At 48.4% G+C, this 23,715-nt stretch overlaps 1 protein-coding gene across 4 annotated transcripts; it reads right to left on the bottom strand.

Annotated features, from left to right (window-relative positions):
* Positions 1-3,765: 3,765 nt before the first annotated feature.
* On the bottom strand, positions 3,766-23,661 carry ldb3b (LIM domain binding 3b). 4 transcript variants are annotated; one of them, XM_084669303.1, is made up of 10 exons: positions 23,629-23,661; positions 22,978-23,301; positions 10,215-10,366; positions 10,024-10,096; positions 7,533-7,555; positions 6,543-6,740; positions 6,056-6,085; positions 4,954-5,123; positions 4,779-4,815; positions 3,766-4,609 (listed from the first exon to the last, which is right to left on the bottom strand). In XM_084669303.1, the coding sequence occupies exons 2-10, from the start codon at positions 23,071-23,073 to the stop codon at positions 4,513-4,515; spliced, it is 876 nt and encodes a 291-aa protein (XP_084525429.1). In that variant the 5' UTR covers positions 23,074-23,301; positions 23,629-23,661; the 3' UTR covers positions 3,766-4,512. The 4 variants fall into 4 exon arrangements, with proteins under 4 accessions (XP_084525429.1, XP_084525427.1, XP_084525431.1 ...); XM_084669301.1 differs by lacking the exon at positions 23,629-23,661 and adding an exon at positions 23,462-23,588; XM_084669305.1 differs by lacking the exon at positions 6,056-6,085 and having other exon boundaries at positions 23,629-23,655.
* Between the last annotated feature and the right edge of the window lie 54 nt (positions 23,662-23,715).

Here is a 23,715-nt window from a genome sequence, read left to right on the forward strand (position 1 = left end):
AGAGAGAGAGAGGAGAGAGATGGCAGGCGTGCGTGATGAAGAGAGAGAGAGAGAGGCAGAAAGTCAGAACCTGCTGGATGCTGCAGCATATATAAGTCATGCAGTAGCCCCCCCCCCTTCTGCACTGCCCTCTCCTTTCCTCCCTCCCTCCCTCCCTCCCTCCCTCCCTCCCTCCCTCCCTCCCTCCCTCCCTCCCTCCCTCCCTCCCTCCCTCCCTCCCTCCCTCTCTCTCTCTCTCTCTCTCTCTCTCTCTCTCTCTTTCTCTCTCTCTCTCCCTCTCTCTATTTCTCTCTATTTCTATCCCGCTCTCTCTCTATCCCTCTCTCACACTCTCTCTCCATCCCTGTCTCTCTCTCTCCCTTTTTCCTTCTCCCTCTCTTTCTCTCTCCATATTTCTCTCTCTGTCTCTCTCTCTCTTTCCCTCTGTCTCTCTCTCTCTTTCCCTCTGTCTCTCTCTGTCTCTCTCTTTCTCTCTATCTCTCTCTGTCTCTCTCTCTCTTTCTCTCACTTACAAACAGTGCCAACTCAGGCTGACATATTTGCCAGTCATTTACATACAGTACATATATTATTGTTCCTGTCAGAATTATTTGAATAAATTAATCCCAATAAGAACAAAATGCCTATTCTACAATAAATCAGGAATTGTTTTGTGTTTTTATTGAAAGTCCATTTTCCAACACTGTCCCTTCGTTTCCTCATGACTTGCATCATCCCACACAATGTGAGGGCAGTGGACCAAAAGGCAGCCTTTTTTGGTGTTGTGAGATGTGAAAATGCTTACTCACTCCTGTCACATAGAGTTACTCCATGATACCCCCCTCCATCAACAACACCCCCCCTCTCTGCCCTCCAGACAGACCCAGTCAGCGCTCCATACTGATGTGTCTCATGACAAGAGCTCCAAACACTGCTTACTTGGACCCAGTCACTTTGAGTGGGACAGACTAATGGTGGTGTAGGACAGACTAGTGGTGGTGTAGGTCTAGTGGTGGTGTAGGACAGACTAGTGGTGGTGTAGGACAGACTAGTGGTGGTGTAGGTCTAGTGGTGGTGTAGGACAGACTAGTTGTGGTGTAGGACTAGTGGTGGTGTAGGACAGACTAGTGGTGGTGTAGGACTAGTGGTGGTGTAGGACAGACTAGTGGTGGTGTAGGACAGACTAGTGGTGGTGTAGGACAGACTAGTGGTGGTGTAGGACTAGTGGTGGTGTAGGACAGACTAAAGGTGGTGTAGGTCTAGTGGTGGTGTAGGACAGACTAGTTGTGGTGTAGGACTAGTGGTGGTGTAGGACAGACTAGTGGTGGTGTAGGACTAGTGGTGGTGTAGGACAGACTAGTGGTGGTGTAGGACAGACTAGTGGTGGTGTAGGACAGACTAGTGGTGATGTAGGTCTAGTGGTGGTGTAGGACAGACTAGTGGTGGTGTAGGACAGACTAGTGGTGGTGTAGGACAGACTAGTGGTGGTGTAGGACAGACTAGGAGTGGTGTAGGACAGACTAGTGGTGGTGTAGGTCTAGTGGTGGTGTAGGACAGACTAGTGGTGGTGTAGGTCTAGTGGTGGTGTAGGACTAGTGGTGGTGTAGGACAGACTAGTTGTGGTGTAGGTCTAGTGGTGGTGTAGGACAGACTAGTGGTGGTGTAGGACAGACTAGTGGTGGTGTAGGACTAGTGGTGGTGTAGGTCTAGTGGTGGTGTAGGACTAGTGGTGGTGTAGGACAGACCAGTGGTGGTGTAGGACTAGTGGTGGTGTAGGACAGACTAGTGGTGGTGTAGGACAGACTAGTGGTGATGTAGGTCTAGTGGTGGTGTAGGTCTAGTGGTGGTGTAGGACAGACTAGTGGTGGTGTAGGTCTAGTGGTGGTGTAGGACAGACTAGTGGTGGTGTAGGTCTAGTGGTGGTGTAGGACTAGTGGTGGTGTAGGACAGACTAGTGGTGGTGTAGGACAGACTAGTGGTGGTGTAGGACTAGTGGTGGTGTAGGTCTAGTGGTGGTGTAGGACTAGTGGTGGTGTAGGTCTAGTGGTGGTGTAGGTCTAGTGGTGGTGTAGGACTAGTGGTGGTGTAGGACAGACTAGTGGTGGTGTAGGACAGACTAGTGGTGGTGTAGGACTAGTGGTGGTGTAGGACAGACTAGTGGTGGTGTAGGACAGACTAGTGGTGGTGTAGGTCTAGTGGTGGTGTAGGACTAGTGGTGGTGTAGGACAGACTAGTGGTGGTGTAGGACAGACTAGTGGTGGTGTAGGACTAGTGGTGGTGTAGGACAGACTAGTGGTGGTGTAGGACAGACTAGTGGTGGTGTAGGACAGACTAGTGGTGATGTAGGTCTAGTGGTGGTGTAGGTCTAGTGGTGGTGTAGGACTAGTGGTGGTGTAGGACAGACTAGTGGTGGTGTAGGACAGACTAGTGGTGGTGTAGGTCTAGTGGTGGTGTAGGACTAGTGGTGGGGTAGGACTAGTGGTGGTGTAGGACAGACTAGTGGTGGTGTAGGACAGACTAGTGGTGATGTAGGTCTAGTGGTGGTGTAGGACAGACTAGTGGTGGTGTAGGACAGACTAGTGGTGGTGTAGGACTAGTGGTGGTGTAGGTCTAGTGGTGGTGTAGGACTAGTGGTGGTGTAGGACAGACTAGTGGTGGTGTAGGACTAGTGGTGGTGTAGGTCTAGTGGTGGTGTAGGTCTAGTGGTGGTGTAGGACAGACTAGTGGTGGTGTAGGACAGACTAGTGGTGGTGTAGGTCTAGTGGTGGTGTAGGACAGACTAGTGGTGGTGTAGGACTAGTGGTGGTGTAGGACAGACTAGTGGTGGTGTAGGACTAGTGGTGGTGTAGGACAGACTAGTGGTGGTGTAGGACAGACTAGTGGTGGTGTAGGACTAGTGGTGGTGTAGGTCTAGTGGTGGTGTAGGACTAGTGGTGGTGTAGGTCTAGTGGTGGTGTAGGTCTAGTGGTGGTGTAGGACTAGTGGTGGTGTAGGACAGACTAGTGGTGGTGTAGGACAGACTAGTGGTGGTGTAGGACTAGTGGTGGTGTAGGACAGACTAGTGGTGGTGTAGGACAGACTAGTGGTGGTGTAGGACAGACTAGTGGTGGTGTAGGTCTAGTGGTGGTGTAGGACTAGTGGTGGTGTAGGACAGACTAGTGGTGGTGTAGGACAGACTAGTGGTGGTGTAGGACTAGTGGTGGTGTAGGACAGACTAGTGGTGGTGTAGGACAGACTAGTGGTGGTGTAGGACAGACTAGTGGTGGTGTAGGACTAGTGGTGGTGTAGGACAGACTAGTGGTGGTGTAGGACAGACTAGTGGTGGTGTAGGACTAGTGGTGGTGTAGGTCTAGTGGTGGTGTAGGACTAGTGGTGGTGTAGGTCTAGTGGTGGTGTAGGTAGAACAGGTTAGTGCGTCCTGTATGAATTCGACTTCAAGTAAAGAAGCTTTATCAAAAGAATGTGAATACATGATGTGTATATTACACAGAGAAATGCACAGTTACACAGCCTGTGTGTGTACGTTTGGTTTTGTGATCCTGACATTCTGCTGTTAGGTTGGAAAAACAAGCACTCATTCTTATTGTGTTTCTTCCGTGTAGCTATACCTCCCCCTGGTGGACAGGAGAACTCCTGCGTCATGACGCAGCACTAAACAGAGACCTGTCAGAAACGGGAGACTCAGGGATTTTGGGGCCAAGTAAAGATTATGCAAGCTCATTCCTCGTCCTCCCTGCTTGTGTTAGTCAGTGTTCAGTTTCAAGTGCACAGTCAAAACTCAATGGATTTGATTTGGTTTAAAGAAAGTTTTTATTCACATGGTTAACAGTCCAGTTCTTCATGTTTGTATTTTGGTATGTGTGTGTATTAGCATACTTTATCTTCTTCTTCAGAAAGCGAGTGTTTGTATTGGTGTGTTAGTCACAGAAGTTACATGATTAGCTATACAATATATCTTCAATACTTTTTGTACAAATCCCTTTATTTTACGTAAGAGCGACAAAACCAAAAAGATGAAATAGACTAAAAGCAGAGGTACATTCTTGGCAGCAGATAGATACACACTGAACAGAAATATTGAGTCAACAGGGAAACAATCAGCACTCACTAACAAGTAGTCTCACAAACTATTCAACTAGTCTACCAACCTAACTCACATCCCATTATCTCCTCTCCTATTCTCTCGTCTCCTCCTCTCCCCTCGTCTCCTCTCCTCTCGTCTCCTCTCCTCTCGTCTCCTCCTCTCTCCTCGTCTCCTCTCCTCTCGTCTCCTCCTCTCCCCTCGTCTCCTCTCCTCGTGTCTCCTCCTCTCGTCTCCTCCTCTCCTCGTGTCTCCTCCTCTCTCCTTGTCTTCTCTCCTCGTGTCTCCTCCTCTCTCCTCGTCTTCTCTCCTCGTGTCTCCTCCTCTCTCCTCGTCTTCTCTCCTCGTGTCTCCTCCTCTCCCCTCGTCTTCTCTCCTCGTGTCTCCTCCTCTCCCCTCGTCTCCTCTCCTCGTGTCTCCTCCTCTCTCCTCGTCTCCTCTCCTACAGCACTTCACTCCTGGATGTTGAGGATCTGTGCAGACAGTCCGTGGTGCCAGTTCTTCAGCTTGGCAAAACGAGGACCCTTCACCTCGGACTCAAACTTCTCCCTGAGGAAGAGCGACCAGACAAGCAGCAGGTTAGACAGTCCACTACATCACTCACACCACACTGTGGATATCACACACACACACTCATACCATGGATATAACACACACGTCTGTGGATACATGTATATCTCATTTCCATTCCCCCCATTCCCAAAACATTCCTCCTCACCTCGACCTCTGCAAGGCCTCCTCGTCTGGGTCTTGTACTGCATGAAGGGAGAAGAAAGAAGAGAGGAGAAGGGAGGGGGTAGTGGAGGGGGGAAGGGACAAACAGGTTACACTCAAAGAAGAGAGCTTGGTTCCAAGCCAGACCGAGAGGTTGCAGGTGAAGGTGGGGTACTGACAGTATTCAGTGCCGGTGATGTGAGCCAGGATCCTGAAGCTCTTGGACTGCAGGTTGGCAGCCCGATGTGTCCACTCAGACATGTCCTGGTTCCTCTCGTTGGGCTTGAGCACAGCCTGGTACACAGGGGACGCGCTGTCCACCACGCACTCCTTGACAGGCAGGGAGCCACTGGAGGAGGGAGTCACACTCAGCAACCATTCCACTCACAAACGTGTGTGTGTGTGTGAGTGTGTGTGTGTGTGGGGGGGGGGGGGGCGGGGGGGGGCATGGATGTATGGGGTGTGTGTGCCAGTATGCTTGAGTGAGTGAGTGTGTGGGTGTGTGTGAGTGAGTGACAGAGAGCGAGAGATAGAGAGATAGAGAAAGAGAGAGAGAGAGAGGGACAGAGAGAGAGAGATAGAGAGATAGAGAAAGAGAGAGAGAGAGAGAGGGACAGAGAGAGAGAGAGAGTGTGAGTGAGTGTGTGGGTGAGTGAATGAGGGAGTAAATGTCCAGCAGGACATTCAAATGCATGCCTGCAGACTTGGTTCAGCTGGAGTGATATTACCCATCTGTGTGACTGTTCACCAAACACAGTGCTTGATTAATGGTTCAGAGAGAAGAGTTTAACGGGTGATAGGCTACTCAGAACATTCCCATGTCAGAAGAACCAATCAAATCTTGATTAGAATCAGTAAGACCCCGGTTCTGGTGTTAGGTACAACCCACCATCATGCCAACAAAGTTTACGATCACCAGTCTCCATCATGCCTTCCAGATGTATGAGAAGAACACAGAGTGAACAGCAAACGCCTCCAACATGGCTACCGACAACACTGACTGGTTAAACAAACTCTGTCCCCATCAGAGACTCAGTACGGTGTTAGACTGCTGCTCACGGCCCTCCCCGTCCTAACAGTGGGTGCCAAGAGCCTGTTCTGTTGTGGACACACATGGAACACGTCGACAGACGGACATGTGGTCTTCAGGATGCACAAGTCCCATGACATCCCACTGGACCGTTGTTAGTTTGAGACAGACTGAAGGAGCCCTGCAGACACTTTAGGAAGACACACATCTTGTAGTTCCAGATGTGTCGGCCTCGTGTGGGCGGTACTTACGCTAGGGGGGAACCTGCTGGGGCTTCCTCTCTGGGGTCACATGATCAAACAGGAAGTGGGTGTGGGGAAGGAGGTTTAGATGACACAGGTGTTGGTGGTTGGGTTGATGGTGGATGGAGTGACCGGAGCGAGGAGTGACAGAGGAGAGATGGCAGTGACACAGATGACAAGTTGAAATCCAGAAACACAACGCCGGTGAAGACCGGAGAGAACCTCCCAGTCTTTCATCACCGTGACATGATCACACAACCTGCTCCTACACTGTCAAGCTTCACACCTGAGAGACCCCCATTCTGTGGAATAAAAACCCGAGCCGCTGCTCAATACAGGAGAGGATTCTGTGTTCAGGTGAGGTATGGACTGAGCTGACCCGGGCTAGGGGTTAGTGTATGTGTGTGTGTGTGTGTGTGTGAGGAGAAGGGGACGAGCGTGTGGACAGCAGAGAGGGTGGTGAGGCGGAGGGCAGTGCAGGTTAGCGTGGACTCACCCTTCGTGTCCCTTGCCCTGGGACTGTCCTGCGATGGCGTCCATGATGGCATCCTGAGAGTACATGCTGATTGGTGTGTTATACTGGGCGTGGACAATGGTGGCCTTGCCCCCAGGGCCCCTCACCTCGATGGGCTTGTGTGTGGACAGGGCGGAGTCCTTCAGGGCGATGGGGTTGAAGCTAGGGACGTACTCCGTACTGTGGTTAGAAAGTGAGGGGTCAGGGGTCGGGTCAGGGGTTAGGATAGGTGGACGAGGCCCAAGGCATCAGGATTGTGGTCGTGGGATTGAGACGACCAGATGGAAAACACAGGGAGGGAGAGAGTAGAGAGGGAGAAGGAGCATGTCAGGCTGGTGGAGGTACAACTCTCTATCGCCACCTACTGTTCTCTTGCTAGAATTACACTGGTGTTCAGCATCATACTTCCACGAAGCAATATAACAATCCTACACTGACACATTCCATCACGCCTGCCAATCATTAGTATTCACTGTAAACTGCAAACTGTTGCTGGTACACAACCAAGGATTATCCCCAGTTTAGTTGAGGTCAGACACTATAGACACACACACACCACACACACACATACGGATACACACACCACAGCATCAGAGAGCTTTACATGTTACAAACTTGCGTGGACAGATGACCCACGTAGGTTCAGACATTACAGTAGACACGGGGGTGCATTGACATGAACCCATGAACACAACAAATGTACAACCGTTATTGGTGTTATAATCATGGGAATCCTACACAAAGACTGCAAGCTGAAGTCACACATCCCAACCAGAGACAAACACCCTGTCTGGATTCCTACCGATGGCTCAAACACCACAGAAACGACTGGAACAACGCTCACAGGCTGGGCGGGCATTATGCCATTCATTTAACTATGAACACACACACACACACACACTGACACACACACACACACACAGAGACACACTCAGAGCTCATGCACATTGTGCACAAACAGGTGGTACTGACTTTGCGGCCGTGTTTGCAATGACCTGAGAGAGAGAGAGAGAGAGAGAGAGAGAGAGAGAGAGAGAGAGAGAGAGAGAGAGAGAGAGAGAGAGAGAGAGAGAGAAAGAGAGGGGGAGGGATGGAGAGTGATGGAGAGAGAGTAACAGAGAGCGAGAGGAGGCAAGAGAGACATCGAGAGACAGTCAGAGAGATATAGACACAGAGGCAGAAAGAAAGAGAGAAAAAGAGATAGAGGAATGGAGAAAAAGACAGAGAGAAAACAACATGGTAATAAATCCTGAAGGTTGTGTATGTGAGTCGGGCTGCAGTGTATGTCCTGCAGGTAAGAATAGCAGCTGGTTCTTATCACACGGACAATTCCCAGAATGAAGTGCACCAGGGCCCACACTGACTGACAAGGCCAGGCGTTCCTGAGTCACATGACTGGGGTGGGGGCGACACGAGTTACGCACACACGAACACAAACAGACACACGTACCCACAAACATGTGCTCATGCTTTTGGCACATACGCAGAGCTACAGCGCCCCTTACGTGTACAGTCATCCATCAATCTGGATGAGGGTAATCTGAGTGTGCACGTGGCCGGGACGAGGTCCCTGGAGACGGGCTCCAGGATGGAGAGGGGGCGTGGGGCGGGGGGAGTCGGGAGATGGTGAGGGAGCGGTAGGGGTGAGGCGGGGGTGAGGCGGGGGAGGGGGGTGGTGGTATGGGTGTGCATGGCAGGACTGTGTGTAATCGGAGTGGTACATTCCACAGCCGGGGGGAGCAGCTGCTCCCGTGTGTGTGCTAGGGTGAGGGCCGCCCCCCGCTCGTACCCGGGGTCGTTGGCGTGACAACACGCACGTTTAACTGTCAGCTGGCAACCTCGTCGCCAGCCACGCTGACCGACGGTTAGATGAGCCGCTCAGCCAGGCAGCCCAGAACATTGCTCAGCTTCCAGCCAACTCTCCTGACCTCACACCAGACCTAACCAGGCACCACGACACTGCTCTCGCCGTGAATCGATCGACAGCCATGTCCCTGTCCGCAGGCAAGGTCCTCCAGTCCCTAACCTCCACCCTATTCAAGCACTCAAAGGAGCCACAAGCAGGTGTGTATCTTCATGAAGAGCGTTATGGTCCGCGTGTGTGTTTAGCAGCTCCTCTGAGGGCTCTGTGGACGACCCTCTCCACGTGACCCTGGGGACTGGCCAGGTGTGTCCCTCACGCTCACAACAGAGGGGAGCGCACGTGCCCGCGCCACCGGAATGTGTTCTGGGATGATGACGAAATGTTCTGAGAATTCTTCATCGCGGTCCTGTTAATGTGAACGCACACACACACAAGGGGGCCAGGTGGGGGTAAGAGGTGTGAGTGTGCCAGTGCAACCCCCCCCCCAACCTAAAACACACATTTGTCAAGTGTGTTCTACTCCGTCACAGAAGGCAAACCAGTTAAGTTCCCAGTTAGAGAGCGTGTGAGGTCTGCGAGGCTGTGTTGGACGGGGTCTTCATTGGGAGGTACTGGTGAGGGGCTGTGGGGCACACCCATACACATTTTCATTCCCTATCGGTGACTTTGTTTTGTGGACTTTCCCTTTCATCACCAACCTTAAGAAAGACAGTCCTCTGGCCGACGCCCCCTCCCCCAGCATGCCTTGCAGCAAGGCCATCTCTCTGAGAGTCTGGGCCGAGTAGAGGCCAGCGGGGGAGTTGTACTGCCCCCACTGGCCTGGAGGAGAGACCGCTGGAGGAGAGACCGCTGGAGGAGAGACCGCTGGAGGAGAGACCGCTGGAGGAGAGACCGCTGGAGGAGAGACCGCTGGAGGAGAGACCGCGGGGGGCTTGGGGGCGGGGGGGAAGTGATGTACAGGCTCCGCTGGGAGCAGGTTGGATTTGGAGGGTTTTTTAGCCAATCGGATTCCAAACTTCACAGGTGCCTCCATTTCTTCTTCTTCATCAACATTCACCTCTCCCTCCTTCACAGGAAGAGTGGGAGAGTCAGACAGACAGGCACAACGGAACAGAAAAGGGCAGAGGGGTTGAGAAAGAGCCAGAAGGAGAGAGAAAGAGACAGAGAGTGAAAGACAGAGAGAGAGACGGAAAGAGAGACAGAAAAAGAGACAGAGAGGGATTTGCCAAATTTGTGTCTGTAGTTTGTGTGTGAATGGAACACAGGGTAGACTATGCTGGGGCTTGAGGGCTTGACAGGGGGAGACAAGGGTGTGGGTCAGCATCTCGGTGCCTATTTGACCCGGCGTCAGACCGACCTAAAGTCGGTTCTACAGTAGCTGTACAAAGACACTAGAGGGCACTAGAGTACAATCGTTGGCTCCTACGTTCGTCCTTTGGGGCAACGGGTCACTTTTCACACATAAACAATCACATTCGTAACAATGAACACTGAAAACAATGTGCGCACAAAGCACAGAAAGACAGAGACAGTATAACATTGAGTGTGTGTGTCTATATGTGTGTGTGTGTGTGTGTGGGGGGGGGGGTATGAGCTTACCTTCTGGTGGGGGATGACAGACATGGGAGACTCCATTCTTGGAGTTCCTGTTGAAAGGTTAGGACGTTTCGATCTGAAAGGAAATTTGACAATAGGGTCTTTTTAACACGCTGAGTGTGCGTGTCACGTTTGATCTGCATACGGCCTTTCACAGTGAAGCAATGGTGCCCCAAGAATGTCGGACTGGTTACTTGTGCATGGTGAGCACCAGTTTGTTGGTGGCAATCTTGATCTTGTTCTGGGCCTCCAGGTGCGTCATCCCGTCGGTGCTGATGCCGTCGATGGAGGAGATGATGTCACCCTGAGTCAGGCTGCCTCCTGCTGCCTTGCTCCCTGGAGTTATCTGGGGGGGAGAGGGAGGGGGAGAGAAGGTGAGGGCATGTTTATACTGGAGACAGGGACCCTCGCTCGCTCGCACACACACACACACACACACACCCATAAGGGGCGCAGGGGGGATCTGCATGGTCATTATACAGGGGTGAGGTATGAGCTGAGCAGGTAAGCCAGGGCACAACACGGTACCCGTGGGTGGGGGAGGGGGAGGTGTGGGAGGTGGTGGTTAGGGGTGCTGGGGGGAGGTGTGGGAGGTGGTGGTTAGGGGTGCTGGGGGGGGGGAGGTGTGGGGGGTGGTGGTTAGGGGTGCTGGGGGGAGGGGGGAGGTGTGGGGGGTGGTGGTTAGGGGTGCTGGGGGGAGGGGAGAGGTGTGGGGGGTGGTGGTTAGGGGTGCTGGGGGGGAGGGGGGAGGTGTGGGGGGTGGTGGTTAGGGGTGCTGGGGGGGAGGGGGGAGGTGTGGGGGGTGGTGGTTAGGGGTGCTGGGGGAGGGGGGAGGTGTGGGGGGTGGTGGTTAGGGGTGCTGGGGGGGAGGGGGGAGGTGTGGGGGGTGGTGGTTAGGGGTGCTGGGGGGGAGGGGGGAGGTGTGGGGGGTGGTGGTTAGGGGTGCTGGGGGGGAGGGGGGAGGTGTGGGGGGTGGTGGTTAGGGGTGCTGGGGGGGAGGGGGGAGGTGTGGGGGGTGGTGGTTAGGGGTGCTGGGGGAGAGGGGGGAGGTGTGGGGGGTGGTGGTTAGGGGTGCTGGGGGGGAGGTGTGGGGGGTGGTGGTTAGGGGTGCTGGGGGGGAGGTGTGGGGGGAGGTGTGGGGGGTGGTGGTTAGGGGTGCTGGGGGGGAGGTGTGGGGGGTGGTGGTTAGGGGTGCTGGGGGGGAGGTGTGGGGGGTGGTGGTTAGGGGTGCTGGGGGGGGGGGTGTGGGGGGTGGTGGTTAGGGGTGCTGGGGGGGAGGTGTGGGGGGTGGTGGTTAGGGGTGCTGGGGGGGGGGGAGGTGTGGGGGGTGGTGGTTAGGGGTGCTGGGGGGGAGGTGTGGGGGGTGGTGGTTAGGGGTGCTGGGGGGGAGGTGTGGGGGGTGGTGGTTAGGGGTGCTGGGGGGGAGGTGTGGGGGGAGGTGTGGGGGGTGGTGGTTAGGGGTGCTGGGGGGGAGGTGTGGGGGGTGGTGGTTAGGGGTGCTGGGGGGGGGGCTATGTTCCTTGGCCCAGTGCTGGAGGAGCGGATCCACTCCAACTATCCCACCAAGCCAGCAGAACCTGAGTCGCGGGTGTGTCCTGGCAGGGGGAGCGGAGACTGGCTGGGGCCAGGTCGTGCCATGCGTGGCTCGACAGGAGGAGGGGGCGGAGAGGAGTGGGATTCAGAACAAACACAATCAGCTGTTTCAACTGCACTGCCTTTCTCCCTGCTCTCTCTTGGTAAAGGAAAGCTGAAGGGGCAAAGTTGTGATCTGGGCAGGATCCTCTTGTTACTGACGAGGAGGAACTTGTTGGGTTTGAAGGAGGAACTGAAAGAGTCCCTGAGAGCTTGGGCTGGTGGGGTCCTGTGTAGCTAGTGGACAGGGCTGATGGGGTCCTGTGTAGCTAGTGGACAGGGCTGATGGGGTCCTGTGTAGCTAGTGGACAGGGCTGATGGGGTCCTGTGTAGCTAGTGGACAGGGCTGATGGGGTCCTGTGTAGCTAGTGGACAGGGCTGATGGGGTCCTGTGTAGCTAGTGGACAGGGCTGATGGGGTCCTGTGTAGCTAGTGGACAGGGCTGATGGGGTCCTGTGTAGCTAGTGGACAGGGCTGGTGGGGTCCTGTGTAGCTAGTGGACGAAGTATGTAGCCAGGGCGCTGTACTGTAGCCAGTGCTAGCTGGGGCTAGGGGCTGGGGCTGTACTGTAGCCAGTGCTAGCTGGGGCTAGGGGCTGGGGCTGTACTGTAGCCAGTGCTAGCTGGGGCTAGGGGCTGGGGCTGTACTGTAGCCAGTGCTAGCTGGGGCTGTACTGTAGCCAGTGCTAGCTGGGGCTAGGGGCTGGGGCTGTACTGTAGCCAGTGCTAGCTGGGGCTGTACTGTAGCCAGTGCTAGCTGGGGCATGGGCATGGGGCCGAGAGGTATACAGTCTAGGCTTACGTGCAGCTCGTTAAAGAGTTAAAAATAAAGACTGCTTCACTCTTGTTGACCCCACTCAACCCCCCACCCACCTCTTCACCTGCTACTGTCACTCTACGAGGACTTCCCTCTGTCTGTCTTCACACGTCTCTCTTTTCATCACCCTTTGCCCTTTTTGATTACCCTGTACATTAGTGTTATGCCGCTACTTATAGTGTTATGCTACTGTTACAGTGGTATCAGAAGTACTGTGTACTGTAGTAGGACATGTAACATGTATTATATACTTTTGCCAATTACATTGTAAATCATGTCATTGTAAATGAGAAATATGTGTGATAATATATGCATACATCCCTGTTTAGGCCTTAGATATCCCTTGGGGATCAGTGACAAACCAAATACTACCACAAATAGTAAACCAAACAATGCTTGGCAGTACATTTGTATTTTAGTTAAGTAATCACAAGCTGTTCAACAAAGCACCTGTTACACAGTACTTCCTTATGCACTCGTTTCAAGGGCACCACATTGTGAAGTGTTAGCCCTTTTTCCTCTGCTCCCCTCTCCTCTCCCTCCTTTCCTTGACATCTCCTCTCCTCCTTCAGCCATTTCTTCTCTTCATCAGCATGTTTTATTTTCACTTTCAAAGGTATTCTGTTCATCGTTCAATCCGTCTCACTTTGTATCAGTGATAATTTTACTCTGAAGACGTGTGTGTGTTCTTGTTTGGAGGGGGAGATTAATCTTGCTTTTGAAAGAGCAATGTTTTTTCATTCCACTTCACCACCCTCAGCCTGCAACATGTTGATCAAACTAGACCATACACATTCACACGCGCACACACATACTTCTCTATCTTTCATACACAAGATTAAACACTGAATATTCACAACTGACATTACACAGATAAAAAACAAAACAAACATGAATCCTGGCTGGAGATGAAAGACATTCAATGATGTATCTGTCAAGTACTGATACCGTCTGGAGATGCAAGGTATAATGTTCACAAGTGAATGAAAATATGACTTCCGTTATATAAAAAGAAAAAAATCAGGACTTAGTGCCATAAAAACACGGATCGTCAGTTAGGACTTGTTTGTGCTTTGTACATTTTCTCCTTTCACCAGCAAAGAAATACCATTCAATGGCACAGCAGCATCTAGTGGTCGCCCACAATCCAATTAGAAGTCATACACATCTTTCAAATCAAGTTAGTGTATCGACCGAGCGACATGTTGGCTATATAAAGAATAATTAAAGTCTTGATTTAAGAATTAAAGTCATTCACTGTCAGCGCGAGTAAAACACCCCCCTAATCATATTTTCTGTCTATAAAAAATTAACAAGTTAGATAGTTAGGCATATACATGCAGTTAGTGATATATTAATGTTGTCAAAGTTAACATAACATAACAAAAACCTGACAAATTTGTTTAAACATCACTACCATTTTTCTGCATTCAAGCAGGATGGTTTTGAAAAGTAAGGAGGCCACAAAATTAGGCTAGCCATGTTTCGAGAACAAACTTGGGATTCCAACTTGCGTGGTATTATAACTTCCGTAGGTTGGAAACTAGCAAATAATAATAGATAGACAAAAAGGTATTTTGAAGTTCAGCTTCAAGTTCAACCCAGATCTGTCAACAAGATCCAAGTAATGTGCCGTTACTACCACTGTGAGTCACTGGAGTTATCCAGTCTTAATGCAATGTGCTAGCGCTGGTCAAGTACATTAATCTAACAATAATTCCAAGAAGCTGTGTCTGTCTGAGAGTATCTAGATTATCTTGAGAACCGTATGTTGTTAAAAATTGGCAGGTGGCTTTCAGGACCCAAGAACGTGCAGTGCCACTTGTGACGTTGTTTGGACCAGCGGTTTGCATTTGTAAACCAGATAGTGACCAGATGTATAAACACATCATCATCATTTTCAATGTTCTCTCCTGTGTCCAAGGATATTTGTTGACCAGTGAGTGGTGTTCTTGGTCAACAAAGTTGTCTCACTTTTGTTACTTCTACATCCCCACTCTGTCACATCATAGGCCTACTATCATTACCATTTGGCAGGAATCTATGTATGCGCACAACAAATAAATATAAGGGCATGTTTACAAAACAATGTACTCAAAACTGAAATGTTTTTCTTTTGCATGTTTTAAAGGTTTCAGGTCACCGACATCATCACAGGCACTGTGCCTTATCTATAATTCCAGGATCTGTGTGTGTGTGCCACCAATTTTATCACAGGCACTGTGCACTATCTATAATTCAAGTAGTCTGTATTTGTGTTTCCCTTCCCTTGATCACCGACTGCATCACGGGCACTGTGCACTAGTTTACATAAAGTAAGTTCATTTTGTCCACTCCCATGTTGCTATGAGTATTAAAAGCTTGAAAATACTTTTACATGGTAAATATTTAAAAATAACCATTTGTCATTAATAGTTAGTCCATAGTTATTTTGCAGTTAATTATGGACAATCATGCGATTATTCGAGATTACAGTTTTTATCACTTGACAGCGATATTACATCAACTTTTAAATATACCATACATGCATGGTTTTATGTAGTTATATCATTATATATACATATGTATTTTTCAGGGATGCAACAATCCATGGTAAGTTATCAAACTGTTTGTTACGCCCCCCTACAGTTAAACCTATTTATTACCATATGCCTGTCATTTTATTGGACATGGCATTTTTCTCTGGCAGAAATGTGCTAGCGGAGAGTTGGGAAACGCTTCCTCCCTGTGCTTCATCAGCTGTTGACCGCTAGCTAGTCTAGTAGCTCAAACAATAGTATTCAAACATTCTAGTAACAATAGTATACAGTATTCTCTCGGTTTAAGTTATTAGATGACCATTAACAAACATTTTCAACTCTCTGGCTAGCTGGCTGAGAAGGAGAAACAGTGACGACACCAGCGCCTTTCTGAAGAGTTCAGAGATTTTCAACTAGCGACCGCCGCTCAAAAAGGTGGGAGGGCTCAGAGGGCTCAAGACATTGGCATACTCTCTCTCCTCAAAAGAAAAAATAGAAACAAAAATACTTCACGGACACTCCTAAAGGATCTCTATAAAACCAGTCCATTCATAAACGCAGTCCATTTACCGTCCTATGATAATACTGACAACTTTGGTCACTAAAATCATGATTTTAAATGTCCTACCATTTCATATCTAATAGTTCACAAACTTGCAGAATTGAGCTACCTTTGCAGTATCCTGAGAGCTTCTCAGTGTTCCATATCAAAGTAGATAGAAATGTAGCAGAGAGTCCACAGACAAAGCATGGTACCATCCACACCTTCCCCTACCCCCGACAAGGGAAGGGTCCTTCCCCTTTTGTCCTTATCTCCCAGAGTAGGAGCTTCAAATTCCTGACCCAGCATGGGGTCAGGAACAGAGACCACATGGTCTCACATTGTCAGAACAAAAGGAATTACTTGAAGGAACTTACTTGTGTGGACTTACAAACATTTTCTAAAGGACTACATGGCTCATGGACACTAATTCAAGGACAGTAGTCGATGTGTTAGAATGTGTTTGTCTCATTTACCTAGAACGTTGTTAATTGATGTTTGATTATAACTTCCCTTCAGGTATAGTTAAATCAGTCAATCTTGGTATCAAAATAATTGTATCATACTAACAAAACCAGTTATGAACGTTGTATTGTTATATTCTGAAGTTTGAGCATTCCATGGACATTTGAGATAATGGAACTCAAAACTATCAGCCACTTCACACCTCTGGGCAGGTCCCAGGACAACGCCCAGGTGGAAGTAACTGACCAATGAGAGAGGTCACCTTCACAGGGATGACCCCCTGTTCTTTGGGGTATTTAACCCCCAAACGTACAATCACCCCCGCTTGTTCGTAGGATAAACTTGTGGGTGAACGCGTCACTCTCTAACCTATTCCTCTTAACCTGCACCTTCACTGAGCGCCCGGAACTTTGACGAGAGATTCCGATTCTGTTCGTAGGACATAACGAACCATTTGACTCCGTTCTTCAAACCGACAAAAGTAACTGCGATTTGCAATATTTCTTACTTGTGACATATTGGCATGTTGTGATTGAATTGTTGATGTTTGATTGTATTCTACAAATGATTTGACTTAATCATCGTTAGGTCAGTTTCCATTGATCGTCCATTGTTACTATAAAAGCCTCTTCCTATCTCTACCTCTTCCTCAACTTCTCCCCTCCCCTCCACACGCGCTTTACGCAACCATTGTGTAGCGCGCTCTCATTAGAATTTAGGCCTACTGTACTGCTTTAGCCCAACTAACCCATAACTTGTCTGGTATGTGTTCACTATAATTACATTCTCTTAAATAAATCATTGTGTATAATACTCGCTTATCTCTCACGTTATATGATCTGCTCTACTTTCATAGAATTTACTACTTAAGATTAGACTGATTATTACGAGTGCTATTATTCGATACTATTAAACAAGGTTTCCTCTGTCCCTTTCACGAATCAGAGGTGGTGCCCCAAGAACTACTATACTTTATTAGAAATTAAGTATTACTAATCTTAAACGAGCAAACCACGCTACATACTGGAGCCCCGTGCGAGGCTTTGAAACAGATTGAAACGAGCGATTTATAACTGAGATTTTCCGTCTGAAACAGAACCCACCCTCCCACCCTTTTGGTTAAATAAACGTCCGTTGTATTTAACTATTCCCCAAATAGCTACAGTTTTAAACACTGTTTGAATACTGCGCTGTGTACTGACTACTGATTGAATTGGCTTTGTCGTGACAACTGAATGTTTGTGGTTGCTATCTAGCTTTGAGCTAGGATTGAGCGGAGGTACGCGCGTGCGCAGTGACACGGCGTCCCGTTTCATTTCATTTTGTAAATTTGAAGGCAGCGCTTCCAAGAGAAGGCATAAGAACCTTTTGACGGGTCGTAACCACTACTTATATTGGTACCATACACGCTTCTGAAGGTGTATCTTAGTAGTGTTTACTATTTTGGGTTAAGCGAATTAACCTTGCAACTGTTAAGTTGTTCCATGTCTCGTTAGGAAACAGACATGCGGTTTAGTCCTACAGGACTTTTATTTTGAAAGAGACTTAAGCGAATTCACTTTGAAACTGATGAGTTGTTCCGAGAAACAAACATGCGGTTTAGTCCTAAAGGACTTTTATGTTGAAAGACACTTCGCAGTTCTCTACTAAGCTATAGGCTTCAATATTGTTAAGCAATTGGCCATTGATTAACATAGCTTTTTAAATAAAGCTTCACTTTGTTTTGCTTGTAATTCAACATTAATGTAAACACTCAACTTTCTAGAATCAATAAAGTAACAGTAAAATAATTATTGAGACAGTGGACGCTGCTTATTTAAGGACTTTTATTGTTTGCTAAACCGGAAATAGTTACGCTTCGTCAGCAAAACTTGTAATTTGATTTCATTCCGCGCACTTAAAAGTGGAAAGTTGTCAGAATATCGGCGCTGTTGACCATCCTGAACTGTAATTCTATTTACCCCTCATCAGTACCAACTTTAACACAGTCACTAAATAATAATTAAACGTAAAGTGTATTATTTTTAGTTTGCCCACTATATCTGCGAGCAGTCCAAAAGGACTTTTGTTTCGAAGTAGCCAAACAACGCAGCCTACTGCCACAAATTGTTACACAATTCTTAAATTGATAAACCCTAGCTTTCGGAAAAGCTTCACTGTTTTACATTCAATTCGACATTAATGTAAAGCCTTGCCCAATTTAAAGCTACATCAAAGATGCAGCAGCAATTTGGTTCATTATCTGTGATTTGATCTGCCAGTTAACCTTAATATTAATTTTAATTTGAATATTAATTTCACTTTTGGATTGCTAATCTTTGAATATTAATTTCTGATTTTAATTAATATTATATATTTTTTTTATTATTATTAATATTTTTTAATTTAAAATTTTTTTTTTTACAAAAAAAAAAAAAAAACACTACAAACTAAAGTGCCTAAGAACTTTACCACAATAGCATTGTGCTAATAACCTCAATTAGCCAAATACATCCTTAGTTAACTAATCATGTCTCACCTCACGGAAGCTGAGAAATTGATGGCCTACCTATCAGAGAAAGAAAACCCCAAATATGTGGAAACTCTGACCGGTCTACCGTTTGAGGAGATCGCCAGGAAAACCCTGGAAGTGGTTGCAGAAAATGTGGGTCAAACATTGAGCAAGTCCCAAACCATCAAATGCTTATCCAGCCTCGGTCTCAACTATGCTGCCCAACTCAGGTTATCAATTGCGGATGTCAAAACACAATGGGCACAAGCTCTTCGAGATCAAGAAGATGCTCTCAAAGCGACAGAAAGTGAACGACAGCGCCGAGAACAATTGGAACAAAAAGCAAGCGACCTGGCTGGAGAACTGGAGAGTGCTAACACACAGCTAACGGAACAGGAAACACAACTGATACAACAGGAAATAATCCTCAAAGAGGCCCTCAAAGCAAGAGAAACAGAACAAGATCGACGAGAACAAATAGAACAGGAAGCCAGCAGCCTAGCCGAAGAACTAGAAGACGCTAAGACTCAGCTAACGCAACAAGATAGCACCCTCAAAGATGCCCTCGAAGCGAAAGAAGGTGAACAGTACCAAAGGGAACGACTGGAACAAGAAGCCAACTGCCTGGCTGAAGAACTGGATAAAGCTACAACACAGCTGTCGGAACAGGAAACACAGCTAATACGACAGGAAATGACCCTCAAAGATGCCCTCAAAGTGAAAGGAATAGCCAGGTCAAACAGAAGATGGATTGCAAGTGAAAATAGTGAGTTCAACATCACAGGCTTCACCCAAAACAAAGCTCCAGTCACAGAAACACTCTACTTGAAGCTAACGTTCGGGGAAATGTCCCTAATCCACCCCGTCCATGTTTCTCCGCTTGAGACCGAAAAACTGCTGATTGGACACGATCTACTCAACAGACTGGAACCCCTCATTGACTTCAAACGAAACCAGATGTGGACCAACGTCAAGAAGCCCTATCCACTGCCTCACCCTGAAGTCCACAACACAGTCTTCACAGTTGAAGGGGGGGGACATCCTACGTCTGATCCACATATCTCAGAAGGAGACTCGACCCATGGACTAGATGGCCACTCCAGACCGCCCCAGAGCTACGCCACTCACTCATCGAGACACACAGTTCGAGGAAAATCAGCACTCCGCAATGACTGTCGGCCATCAGAAACCCACCTGCGACGAGAAGTATCACAGGTCCAAAAGAAGTCACATGATGCCAACTGGATGAGAGCGCAGAAAGTAGGAAGACCTACTATAGCCGATAAGCATCCCAGAAGAGGCACCCCAGCTGTGACAAAATGGCGCAACCCCCGGAAGAAACCACCGGACAACAGGCCATGCACAGAGGCCTGGCCTGGCTTTATACCAGCAACCTGACCCTGTCAAACTGCTGAGGAAACAAGTGCACAACAGGTGCCTTGCCCAAGTGCCTCAAAGTTCACAAAACTAACCTTCCCTTAAACCAAAACAATAGCCAAATACCGTCACAAGACAAATATGGCTCCACCAATTTACCAAAAATAAATAAATCGGTACCAGACACCCAACATGACTGACCACAATAATATGCTACAATGCCTCATGAGCAAACTACCCTGGCCCCTTACAAATACGACTATGACTCCAGGAAGTCAAAGCCCACTCCCACTTTATTATTTTGTATTTCTATTTTTATTTTTTTATTTCTTTCTCCTTTCTTTTTCTCTTTCTTTCCTTTCAATTTTAGGCATAGGACCTTAACCTAGAGAAACTTATTAATAGGACCTAAGTTAGCCCCATTGATTCCTGCCTTGTTTAGAGTCCACTCATGCCAATGTGTCCAGTAGAAATGCTATCGTACTGTCGTGTTTGTCTTTTCTCTGCTCTTCTTACGTGCCAACAGCCCAACGACGTCGAGTCATCGGACGTTGCCAGCAGGGGGATATGTAGCAGAGAGTCCACAGACAAAGCATGGTACCATCCACACCTTCCCCTACCCCCGACAAGGGAAGGGTCCTTCCCCTTTTGTCCTTATCTCCCAGAGTAGGAGCTTCAAATTCCTGACCCAGCATGGGGTCAGGAACAGAGACCACATGGTCTCACATTGTCAGAACAAAAGGAATTACTTGAAGGAACTTACTTGTGTGGACTTACAAACATTTTCTAAAGGACTACATGGCTCATGGACACTAATTCAAGGACAGTAGTCGATGTGTTAGAATGTGTTTGTCTCATTTACCTAGAACGTTGTTAATTGATGTTTGATTATAACTTCCCTTCAGGTATAGTTAAATCAGTCAATCTTGGTATCAAAATAATTGTATCATACTAACAAAACCAGTTATGAACGTTGTATTGTTATATTCTGAAGTTTGAGCATTCCATGGACATTTGAGATAATGGAACTCAAAACTATCAGCCACTTCACACCTCTGGGCAGGTCCCAGGACAACGCCCAGGTGGAAGTAACTGACCAATGAGAGAGGTCACCTTCACAGGGATGACCCCCTGTTCTTTGGGGTATTTAACCCCCAAACGTACAATCACCCCCGCTTGTTCGTAGGATAAACTTGTGGGTGAACGCGTCACTCTCTAACCTATTCCTCTTAACCTGCACCTTCACTGAGCGCCCGGAACTTTGACGAGAGATTCCGATTCTGTTCGTAGGACATAACGAACCATTTGACTCCGTTCTTCAAACCGACAAAAGTAACTGCGATTTGCAATATTTCTTACTTGTGACATATTGGCATGTTGTGATTGAATTGTTGATGTTTGATTGTATTCTACAAATGATTTGACTTAATCATCGTTAGGTCAGTTTCCATTGATCGTCCATTGTTACTATAAAAGCCTCTTCCTATCTCTACCTCTTCCTCAACTTCTCCCCTCCCCTCCACACGCGCTTTACGCAACCATTGTGTAGCGCGCTCTCATTAGAATTTAGGCCTACTGTACTGCTTTAGCCCAACTAACCCATAACTTGTCTGGTATGTGTTCACTATAATTACATTCTCTTAAATAAATCATTGTGTATAATACTCGCTTATCTCTCACGTTATATGATCTGCTCTACTTTCATAGAATTTACTACTTAAGATTAGACTGATTATTACGAGTGCTATTATTCGATACTATTAAACAAGGTTTCCTCTGTCCCTTTCACGAATCAGAGGTGGTGCCCCAAGAACTACTATACTTTATTAGAAATTAAGTATTACTAATCTTAAACGAGCAAACCACGCTACAGAAACATCCAGTCTCTTGGGTCTGACTTGAACAAGAATGTGAAGCGTTCTCTCGGTCTCTAAGCTGCCTGACAAGACACATGGTGCCCCCCCGCTCCAGCTCAACACCTGCCCAACACAACATCACAGGAAATGGATCAGTGTTTGTCTGCACACTCAAGCTCTGGATCAGACAACAATAAACATGTCTGGAGTCAGCAGTGATCAGCACTGACACATGGACTCATCCCATGAGTCATGAGACATGAAGGTACTCTGTAGACACACATCCGTGCCTTCTCAAGCACACAGCTATGAACACTCGTGCTGACGGGAACACTCAGAATGTGTACACTCAGAATAGACAGTACAAGGATGACCTGAGTCAGTCTTCCACACGTGCTAACACACACACAGCCCTGTGTGGTATCCTGGGACTCCATCCGTACGTACATCCATCCATACTGAATTATTTGGAAGGTTATAAATATTGGGTTTCCACAGATAGTGTTCTTGACCATCCCTCCCCCCCGACTCCCTGTTCCCTCTGCTGCCCCCTTTCAGCACAACTCCTCTCTTCGCTCCCCCTGCCCCCTCCTCTATCCCCCTCCAGTTCTCCCCCAGAATCCCTCCCCATCTCCCCCAAACTGCTATTTCCAGAGACACTGTAAAGTCATCATCAGATGGAGGCTATGCCAGAGGTGACAACAATACCCCTTTAACCCTGACAGGGCTTCCAGGAGCAGAGGGCTGGAGGGATGCAGGACAGGAGAGGACTGGGGAGGTAAAGGTGGAACGCAGTACTTTCTGCCCCATTCTAGAACAATCAGGTGGTCAGTCTATCCCCCGTCTGTCACTCACTGCACATTACATAACCCCTGCTCATCTAACACACACACACTACTAGCTGTACACACACACACACACACACACATCAACACTCGTACACACACTTCAACACCTGTACACACACCAACACACACACTAACACCTGTACACACACCAACACACACACTAACATCTGTACACACACCAACACACACATACCAATACCCACACACACAGGCACACACACTAACATCAGTACATGAACCCACACCAACACACATAGACACACACTCACACCAATACCCGCATACACACACACCACATGTACACCCAGACAGTAAGTAGGCACGCACATGCACAAATATACTTATAGAGCAAGGGTAAAGTGAGTTTTTGAGGAAGTAGAATAGAGGAGCAGTTCGAAGGCAGTGCACTCACCCTGGAGATGGTGAGGGGCAAATTGAAGTCTTTTCCCCCTTGTAATCTGAATCCCCACGGAGCAGGACCGCTCAGAGTCACTGTGTATGTACTCATCGTTAGCTTTGGAGAACAAAACACAGCACTATTCCTCCTTTATCTCCTTCTCTCGTTCTTCCCCTCTGCTCTGCTGGGAGTCGTTGACTCGCTGTCTCCCGCTGGCCTGTTAACGCAGGGCTGTCGCTCTCTGCTGCGTTCTCTCCACACGTTTTCCCCGTTCGTCTTTCTCTCTCTTCACCGGCGGTGGGGACAAGCACCTGGGGCAGGGAGGGGGGGCTGTGGAACCTGGTGAACACACATGTGAGCACGTAAGAGAACAACATACACAGCCCCCCCCCCTCACACAAACACACTCAGACCAGCACACCCACTCACACAAACACACTCAGACCAGCACACCCACTCACACAAACACACTCAGACCAGCACACACACACACACACACCTCTGTCCTCGCCAGGAGAACAAAACTTTGTCACGAACCCTGAAACTCCCCAGTGTTTGCCTGCTTCTATCAACTCAGAACGCCAAACAACCCAGAGTAAAAACCTGAAATCCAGTGTGAATAAGGTGTGTCATTTCTATTAAAGTGTGTGGGTGAGGAGGTCTTGCCTGAAGGGTGCAGGATGAGCAACAAACAGCCTAAGAATAGCAGAGCCCCTGGGCCTTTTAAGGGCTGGAACAGGAGCCATGGGAGGC

This window comes from Hypomesus nipponensis, chromosome 13, assembly GCF_054491055.1.
Source record: "Hypomesus nipponensis isolate SF chromosome 13, ASM5449105v1, whole genome shotgun sequence".
Lineage (NCBI taxonomy): Eukaryota > Metazoa > Chordata > Actinopteri > Osmeriformes > Osmeridae > Hypomesus > Hypomesus nipponensis.